Here is a 10,444-nt window from a genome sequence, read left to right as displayed (position 1 = left end):
TGTTGCTCTATTGTGTTCACCTGTTTTGTGTTTAGCCTTTGATTAGTTCGTCTATTTACACCTTGCTGTCTCATAGTATCTTTTGCGTAGTCTTACAGCGCATTTCCTAACGTTGTGTCCGAGCCTTATTTTCCGAGTCCTGTTTTTTTTGTACTTCCTGGTTTTGATCTTGGTCTGTTTCTGATTCATGGATTCATTGACCTACATAAATATTGCACAGAGCATCCGCACTTGTTAAATATGTTAATTACTGCTAATAACTGCAGATAACATAACTCAGATTGGAGTAGAAATTTTAATTATTTTTCCATTGTCACAGCATTGATTCTAGTCAGCTTACTTTGCAACAGAACAAGCATTTAAACTCTTAAACAGGATCCACTCGATCTGTGACCTGTCAATCAGAGACACTTCCCACAAGAGGATTTAAACAGTATTCACAGTATTCACTCACAATGTTAAATACATCATTAAAAGTAAAACGCCATAACTTTCCTAGATTTACTTAAAGCTGTAATTTCTTTAACATTAAAAATAATTATATTTTTCAGTCCTGAGACTGAATACTGATATACGACTGAGAAAGCTGGTTTTTCAGGCACTTTGTGACGGTTAAACCTGTTCCCTGATCACGTTTCAAACATTCAACAGAGACACTGTTTAGACCTGCTGGTTTCAGGTATCATAGTTATGTTCTCAAAGGGATCTCCATGATCATATCCATACAGGGATTATCAGGACTATATCCAGATAGGGAATATAGGTATTATATCTGGATGGGGATTATAAGGATTATATCTGGATATATCTGAATATAGATTATCCAGAATATATCCAAAAAGGAACTACAGGGATTATATCCAGATAGAGATTATCGAGAATTTATCTATATAGGGATTTTCGACACTATATCCAGAAAGGGATTATAGGGATTATATCCTGAAAAATGATCAGGATAAACCTATATCTGGATAGGAAATAACAGGATTATATCCAGATAGTGATGATATCTAGAGAGGGATTATCAGGATTCTATCCAAGAAAGGGTTACAAGGATTATATCCCAATAGGGATTATTGGAATTATATGTAAATAGGGAATAACAGGATTATATCCAAACAGAGATGATAAGGATTATATTTAGGCAGGGATTATCATTATTATATCCAAATAGCAATTATTGGAATTATATACAGATAGGGATTTTTGGGTATAGGGATTATGTCTAGATATGGAATAAAAGGATTATATCTGGACAGGGATTATCAAATGATCTAGATAGAGATTATCTGGATTATATCCAGAAAGATATTTTAGGTACATCCAGATAGGACATACTGGTATTATATCTGGATATGGAATAACAAGATTATATCAGGACACAGACTGGCAGGATTATATCCAGATAGGGATTATATCCATACAGGAATTACTAGAACTGTGATGGACTGCTGTCCCATCTAGTGTATTCCCACCCCACACCCAGTTGTCCCAGGACAGGCTCCAGATCCACTGCGAACCTGACCAGGACAAAGAGAACGAGAGTGTGATTAAATCCAAAAAGGAGTTATTGGGAGTATATCTGGATTGGGAATATCAGGATTATATTCGGATAGGGATCATCTGGATTATATAAGGATGGGGATCACCAGGATTAGGGTTTATTGGGATTATGTCAGGATGGGGATTATTTGGATTACGTCTGAATAGGAGTAATTATTATTAAATCTGGATAAGGATTATCAGGATTATGCCTGGAAAGAGGGGTTTCGGATGCATTTTAGCCAGACCCAAAAATCCTTTTAATGAAATACATCATAACACACATGATTCACATGATCCATGACTGCTGAAGTCTGAGGTAATTTAAAGCACCATGCAAAATTTCAAGTTACAGCACCCATCTTTTGCATAGTTCAAATCAGCAGCAACACAGAATTCCAGCAGTGAATTATCATAAACTGATCTGCATGCAAATGACTTTCAAAGCAGTTAACCAAAACACATGGGAAAAGCTGAAATCAGCAGAATCCAATCCAGATCTGAGACAGATGAAACGACCAGATGTAAACAGGGAGGCAAACCGTTCGTCTGCTTTTAGCAACGATGTTCTCACGCAGACTCAGCCCTCGTTAACAGTGTTAACCGCGTATATATCGTTACGTCTCTGCGTTGTGATTGGGATCTGTTGACGCACGTCAGCCAAGTACTGCAGGTCTACAAGAGAAACAAAATAACGGATCAAGCATAGGAGATCAATATTCTGATCACTGAATAATTGAATAAACTTCTGCATTGTTAATTAAAGTCACCCTGATAAGAGCCGTAGTAGAAATAAACAGTAAAACTCACCGATATCAGCGTACACTATGCTCTCTTCACATTGTGCTTTTGTGATCACTTCACCCCTGCAAGAGCAAAGAACACAGTCAGAATCAAGATTTTTTGAACCCGTAACTACGTGAAGCTCATACGTGGTGTCACGGGTTCGAATCCTGATGATGCCAGACGTCCGAGAGAGCGCAATAAGCCGTGATCTCAGGGTGAGAAGGACGGTGTTACTCTCTCCCCTATCAATCAGAGCGACACTAGGCAATCACATAGTGTGCTAGTCAAATGTGCTAGGCTTCATCCTTCATGGTTGGTACATTTATTCTGAGATTGGAGAGCTGTACTGTTATTCCAGCCGTGTACAAGTACACAGGAGAACGAAATAGTGTTCTCCAAGGCCTTGGTGCGACATCACAAAGTGACTACAGTGAACATACCCGACAATATGTACTGCAAATGTGCAAAACTGCAAAAGATGATACTGAGCGAGGATCTGCACAATGCAATAAATACAACTCAAGTGTTACAACTGTTGTAACAGAGTGGAACATACAGTATGTACACTAGCATAGTGCATGCGTGTTTGATGAGTAAATACTTATCCCGTAACTGTAACTGTAACTGTACCTGTACGACCGGTAATACTAATCTAGTTGAACAATGCATAACCACATTCCTGAGTATGGATCTATGAATGTGGTACAGTAATGAAAAAGAACAAGATATGGACAGACTAGTGTTTAAAGTGATGAGTGTGTGATGAAGGGGGATCATAGCCATTAAAGGTGCATTAGGTCATTTAATTACGTCTCTAACGGTTAGGTGGGTTTGACATCTGAATGTTTTTTTTTACTCCTTGAGCCCATTCCTGGCCATGTTCACAAAGCTCCGCCCTCAGGATCCACGCTGGCCTGTAGAGTGTCTATAAAGCGACTTGTCAGTCCAAACACAAACAAGTATTCCAGACCGGAAGTCAGTTTTCCAAATGGAAATTCAGTGCCTTAAAACACTTTTGCTACAGCGCAATAATTTTTTTAAATCATGTTTTACATATCTTCCATGTTATTTGTACAAGAAGGGAATTAAAAAATCAACTATTGCACCTTTAATTCCTAGGCAGGTGGGTGGGAGGCTGTTTATTTTCTGAGGGTCCTGAAAGCTTGTGGAAGGAAGCTGGTGCAGAGTCAGATGGACTTGTGCTCGAATGGCAGAGCGATGGAGTGTTTATAGGAGGGGTGAGAGGGGTCACTATCCTCGTGGCTTTACCGAGGCAGGATTTATGAAAGACGTACTGTGTTGGAGGTGGAGAGACCTCCATGATGTCCCACGGCCATAGATGAGCAGTGGAGCACATTCATCTTTGCCTTGTCAACATTGCTCTGCTTCGGCTCTGTACGCTGTTTCATCGCTGTTGCAGATGAATCACAAACCTGTGGTATTGATGACGCAGTTAGAGCTGTGCTTCTCTCTACAGACATGCGTCATCAGTGTGAGCAGCAACGGGATAAGCATGAAGCCCTGGGGTGTACCGAACGCTCAGTGTGATGGTGCTGGAGGTGTTGCGTATGTGGTCGCTCGGTCAGAATCCGAATCATTTTATTCTCCGTATACATTTACATGTATTAGGAATTTTTCTTGGTGCTTGGTCACAACACGATATATTCAGCACACACATCTCAGACAACACGACACAACTACCATCCTAATATACAAATATTGCACCTAATATACAAATATTGCACCTTAAGCGGAAATGGTAGGCTCAGTTGTAATTTACATTACTGTGGACGTAGAAATGCAGTTCAGGGTGCATTAAACGGAGTGGAACAATTGTGATATATAATAAATAATTGCAATGATATATAATTCGTAAAATCCACTAAGTCGAGGATCCAGTCCTAGAGGGATGGAGTGAAGCTCAGCACCAGTTTCTGTAGGATTATTGTACTGTACACTGAGCTGAAGTCAGTGAACAGCATTCTGACATACTGTATGTTCCCTTCTTGTCAGGATACGACAGGATGCGACAGAGCTAGGTGTATGGCTGTGAAAACACTCAATAACAATACAGCAATGTCTGTTATATCATTTTAAACAACATACTTTCATGCAGTATGAATGTGTGCACTAGGGGGCAGTGTATCACACAACCAAACCAGAATGTACATTTTGAAAAAGGAAAAAAGAGAAGTGTGGCACTTTCATTGTAGATGTGCAACTAGATATAAATGTAGTTCTTTACACTGGACCTGAGGATCCAATTGCATTGATTCATTCATAATCTCTCACTGACACAATTCACTGTCACTCTTTTTGAGAATGAGGTATATAATTATAGAATAAAACACTCCATGTTGTGTTGTTACAGTAAAATAATCAACATCCGGCCAGCCTGATGAACCACACGTCCAGAAGCATGTGTAGAACATTTTAAATGGGGGCAGGGACTTCTGCAAAATGACTTACTTCCTGTTCTCACTTACATTATAGCAGCTATAAACAGTTGTTCCCTCACCAGCCTGTCTTTTTTCTGTCTCTTGATGTTTATAAGACAAAAAAAACGCAGCTTGTCATGTTATAATCCGCAAATGTAAACTCTGCTGTCTGGAAGATGTCAAAAAATTTAAAGGTACAGCTTTACCTCTGAGTGTTAAAACTGTCAGTGCTGACACTGGAGACTCCTTCCAAAAAACTTCATCATATCAATGATTTTTATGTTTTTCTGTGATAAATAAATACATTTAAAATACCTCTGAAAATGCCAACGAGGTAAAGCAGGAAAAACGTAACACATTTTCCATATAGTTTCTCGTGGAAACCGTGAAAAGGTTCCACACTGATGATATTTTTCATCGTTCTGCTCAAACGTCTGCAATCACCAGCGCAGGAGAGCAAAGAAAAAAATACCACTGAAATAATCTATATAACCTTTTAGGATCAGACAACATCTTTTCTTTCGGTCAAAAAAACGAAAACATTTTGACCATTTTCATCTGTGGACAAAAATTGAATCCACAGAAAATATGGGTAATAAATGTACATGTTAACTGAAGTTAACGATACGCCTCTAACGTTAGCTAAGTCGAACATACAGTGACGGATTTTATTTCACATTATACCACAACGCTGTTGGATTCTTGAATCTGATTGTTCAGAATATGTTGATTAATTTTCATCCAGGGGAGTTCAAAACACCTACGCAACTGTCAATCATTCCAGATTTATATGCCGATTGGATCATGTGATGTTTATATTCGGCAGGGAAAAATTAAATACTGCGGGTCAAATTAAATGCGGAGCTCTTACGTAAAATGTGCTGGCAGGTCTGTAAATGATTATTACACAACTAGACACATGACAAACTGCACCTTTAAGGGATGTTAAACCAAACAAGTTCGATCTGCACACAATAAAGTACACAATACTGACCAGGGGTTGACGACTGAGCTGTGACCCCAGGCCACGTAGCTGGCGCTCTCGTCTCTCGCTGGTGAAGCCGTGGCCACGTACACCTGATTATCCACTGCCCTGTGGCAGAGAAACACAAGAGCAAACATTGACGTACAAGCGGAGGACAGACGAGTGCAGGGGATGTGATAAACAGACCGTAAGGTTACTGACCGCGCTCTCTGAAGCAGCTCCCAGTGAGCAGGTCCTGTGGTCATGTTAAAGGCTCCGGGGTAAACCAACAGCTGACAACCTACACACAGCCAACAGAGGAGGTGTGAAACACACCCGAGTGTTAGAGAGGGTTAGAGTGTTAGAAACACAGCTTTGTGTTCATGTACTGTATATACTAGATTTTTCCCTTTCATAGTAGTGCAGCTGCAAACCACATATGTAATTGTAATACGTTATCGTTTCTATAGCAACGGCTCATTTACAGAGACTTGTCCACACTTGTACAGATTAAATACATGTGTACGCTTTGATATGTGGTTGATTTAACCATATATGGAACATTTATGGAAGGAGTCTCCAGTGTTTAAGTTGCTGTACGTTTTCGGACAGCAGTACAGAAGGGTGTGTGTTCTCGGTAGGCTGCGTTTTTTTTTTCTCTTATTAACTTCAAGAGAAAGAAAAAAAGAGAATCTGGCGAGGAAGCGACTGTTTCTAGCTGCTGTACCGCAAGTGAGAACAGGAACTAACTCGTTGGCACTTCTTGTTGTGGTGTAAGAGGAATAAAACACTTCAGGGCGTGCTGTTATGGGAAAATAATCAACTATACGGTGGAAACGGTGATGACTCCGCTTCATCACATCTCATCGTGAAGAATTTACATCGGTTTAACTGGCTCTGGATTTCAGCTGATATAAAACGTGTTCAAAGAAGTTTTACAAAATATTTAATGTCATAAAAAAAATAATTCTGGCTAGAGTGAAAGCGTAAAGCAATGGGGAAATTATGTATATTAAATAGTTTAATTTAAATTAATAATAATAATAATGATAATTTTTTTCTCCCACATGATTAAACGAATCCATTCATTAATTCTTCGAGCTGTTATAAGCACTAATCAGCACCAAACGTACCTTCCTTTGCGTAGATCTGTGCGAGTTCTGCAAAGCGCATGTCATAGCAGATCCCGACTCCGACTTTACAGTACGCTGTGCAAAAAATAATAAATTAATAAAAATTAATAAATAAAGATGGTGGTGAGAGAAACGTTATTAAATCTACACAAAAACACAAAACAGGAGATCACTCACAAGTTTCAAACATGGATAAACTGCTCCCCGGACTCAGCGTCTCTGACTCCTGGAAGCGGATTTTCCCGGGAATGTCGATGTCAAACAGATGGATCTGTGAGGAGAGAGCAGAGATTTTAACCTGGATGCTAAAAAAGGTGTTTTTTTTCTCTTTGGCTGATGCCGAGCTGTGAGATGCAGGGTGTATGCTGATGCAGTGGTGTGCATTTAATGTCTAATTATTATTATTATTATTATTATTATTATTATTAAATTAATATTTTTCCTAATTTTTATTTTTTCTGCCATTTTTTAATTATTTTTTTTTTTATTATTTTTTTACTTATTTTAATTTTAAAAATCTTTAAAAAATTTTAAAACAAGTAGAGTTGCCATGGAAACGAGTTGATTGGTCCGAAAATGCTCCTGACCTCAAATTGTGCAAATGGCTCTGATCTCTGAATCAGTGGATTTTTTTCTAACACACACACAAACCTTCCTGTGTTTCAGCAGTAATTTCCCATCAGGCCCAAAAACTGAGCAGGTGTTAAAGAGCTTCCCTTCATCCTCCTCTGGAATGGAGCCTGAAACATTAAACACACACACACACACACACACATTAACAATAATAACAAACCCAATGGACAAAGTGTTTTACACACACACACACACACACACAGAAACACACACACATTAACCATAATAACAAACCCAATGGACAAAGTATTTTACACACACACATATACATAGACACATAGACACATAGACACACACACACACACACACACATACACATTAACAATAATAACAAACCCAGTGGACATTGTGTTTTACACACACACACACACACACATATACATAGACACTCACACACACACACACACTAACCATAATAACAAACCCAATGGACAAAGTATTTTACAAACACACACACACACACACACATATACATAGACACACACACACACACGCATTAACCATAATAACAAACCCAATGGACAAAGCGTTTTACACACACACACACACACACACACACACACACACAGTGACCGGAGTGATCTAAAGTGCATTTAAAGGATATAAAGTTCTCACCTCCTACTAGATAAATCCCACACTCCTTCGCGACCTTCGCCAGGACCTGAGTCGTTTCTCCCGGAATTTTCTCCGCATATTCCGCAAAGTATCCCGTCCCATACGGAGAGTTGAAGCACTCCTACAAGCAGAGAAAAACCACGAGTCCCGATCACGCCACTGCACTTTTATTCACTTTCAGTTAGCTGCTTATTACGTTTCGCATCACTACAATATTTTTTAACGATGTATAAAGTTGTAACTGCTTCAGCTCCGGTGTATCTCACTGAACTCCTGAAGCAGTATAACCCATCCTGAGCACTTTAGCTTCACAAGCTGGTGCTAGACGTTTTCTTACATAACAAGCCATAACATAATTTTTTATGATATTACCAAGTTTTTAAATGTTTTTAAATCCAGGTTAAAGACCTACAGACTTCATGTCTAGTTTAGATTCCATGTTCATTACAAGCTTAAATATTATTAGTTGTGTTAGTATTAGTAGCTGTATCGCATATTTGTCACATGATCAGAGTTTTGGGATTGTGTTTAAGGTACACGGGTCAGTGCTGCATTACTGCTGAACGGAGGAATGAAGACCTGGGTTAGGGTTAGGAACGGAGGAATGAAGACCTGGGTTAGGGTTAGGAACGGAGGAATGAAGACCTGGGTCAGGAACGGAGGAATGAAGACCTGGGTCAGGGTTAGGAACGGAGGAATGAAGACCTGGGTTAGGAACGGAGGAATGAAGACCTGGGTTTGGGTTAGGAACGGAGGAATGAAGACCTGGGTTTGGGTTAGGAACGGAGGAATGAAGACCTGGGTCAGGGTTAGGAACGGAGGAATGAAGACCTGGGTTTGGGTTAGGAATGGAGGAATGAAGACCTGGGTTAGGAACGGAGGAATGAAGACCTGGGTTAGGAACGGAGGAATGAAGACCTGAGTTAGGAACGGAGGAATGAAGACCTGAGTCAGGGTTAGGAACGGAGGAATGAAGACCTGGGTTAGGGTTAGGAACGGAGGAATGAAGACCTGGGTTAGGGTTAGGAACGGAGGAATGAAGACCTGGGTTAGGAACGGAGGAATGAAGACCTGGGTTTGGGTTAGGAACGGAGGAATGAAGACCTGGGTTTGGGTTAGGAATGGAGGAATGAAGACCTGGGTTAGGAACGGAGGAATGAAGACCTGGGTCAGGAACGGAGGAATGAAGACCTGGGTCAGGGTTAGGAACGGAGGAATGAAGACCTGGGTTTGGGTTAGGAATGGAGGAATGAAGACCTGGGTTAGGAACGGAGGAATGAAGACCTGGGTTAGGAACGGAGGAATGAAGACCTGAGTCAGGGTTAGGAACGGAGGAGTGAAGACCTGGGTCATGATTAAAAACGGAGGAATGAAGACCTGGGTCAGGGTTAGGAACGGAGGAATGAAGACCTGGGTCAGGAACGGAGGAATGAAGACCTGGGTCAGGGTTAGGAACGGAGGAATGAAGACCTGGGTCAGGGTTAGGAACGGAGGAATGAAGACCTGCTCTCACACTGTTTATACTCACAGGTAAGACCACGACCTTTGCCCCCTGACCTGCTGCCTCCTTCACCAGCTTCTGAGCTCGAGACAAGTTGTCAGCCTTTAACTTGGTCACGTGCAGCTGCACCACAGCCAGACGAAACTCTGTGAAATATGTTATTTATTCATTAACCCTTTAACCCTTTCTTACAGAGAGCGAATTTAAGGAATGTTTTTTTAACTTCCTAACACAAAAATCCCATTACACATTACATAAAAATTTGTGCCACTGACATTTTTTTCACCTTTGTGTCATGCAACTGCATATATTTTATCAAGATGAATGATATATATATCATTCTGGTAATCAATTTTAGCTATTTTATAAGCAAATGCGAATTTTTGTTTATGTTGGAAGATTTTTTTGTACAATGTTTTATCTGTTTACTTTTTAACATATATATATATATGTATATATATATAATATTTATTCACATTCATGACATAACGTGCAATTTAAGTAATTAAAAAAACAAAGAATGACAAGTTTTATGTTCTTAAAATTTTTTGCATGAAATGGTTAAACACTGAAGTGCGAACAGAGAGAGAGAAAGAGAAGACTTCACAGAGCATTAATAACTTTACTACACTCACTCGACATAGCTCTTATGCTCCCAGACATGAAGAGTTCACACTCACCTCAGTCCACTGAGTCCTGACTCTCTTCCGCCACAGACCAGATCTCTCCGGTTTAATCCGGAATGAAGCCCTACTCCCTACTCTCGTGCACTCCGCACTCCATTAAAGCAGCCTGTTACGTCACAGCTTATGCACACTATCTAGTGCACTAC

The 10,444-nt window shown here is 39.9% G+C and overlaps 1 protein-coding gene across 1 annotated transcript; it reads right to left on the bottom strand.

Annotated features, from left to right (window-relative positions):
* Positions 1-276: 276 nt before the first annotated feature.
* On the bottom strand, positions 277-10,331 carry nit2 (nitrilase family, member 2). The gene is made up of 10 exons (XM_026945620.3): positions 10,248-10,331; positions 9,640-9,758; positions 8,112-8,232; positions 7,515-7,603; positions 7,041-7,134; positions 6,864-6,938; positions 5,953-6,031; positions 5,761-5,859; positions 2,353-2,408; positions 277-2,217 (listed from the first exon to the last, which is right to left on the bottom strand). Exons 1-10 carry the CDS (start codon positions 10,273-10,275, stop codon positions 2,123-2,125), a joined length of 855 nt encoding a protein of 284 aa, XP_026801421.2. The 5' UTR covers positions 10,276-10,331; the 3' UTR covers positions 277-2,122.
* Positions 10,332-10,444: the final 113 nt, after the last annotated feature.

Source organism: Pangasianodon hypophthalmus, chromosome 2 (assembly GCF_027358585.1).
Source record: "Pangasianodon hypophthalmus isolate fPanHyp1 chromosome 2, fPanHyp1.pri, whole genome shotgun sequence".
In the NCBI taxonomy this organism is placed as follows: Eukaryota; Metazoa; Chordata; class Actinopteri; order Siluriformes; family Pangasiidae; genus Pangasianodon; species Pangasianodon hypophthalmus.
Note: the sequence above shows the minus strand (reverse complement) of the source record. Positions and strands in the feature narration are given on the sequence as shown.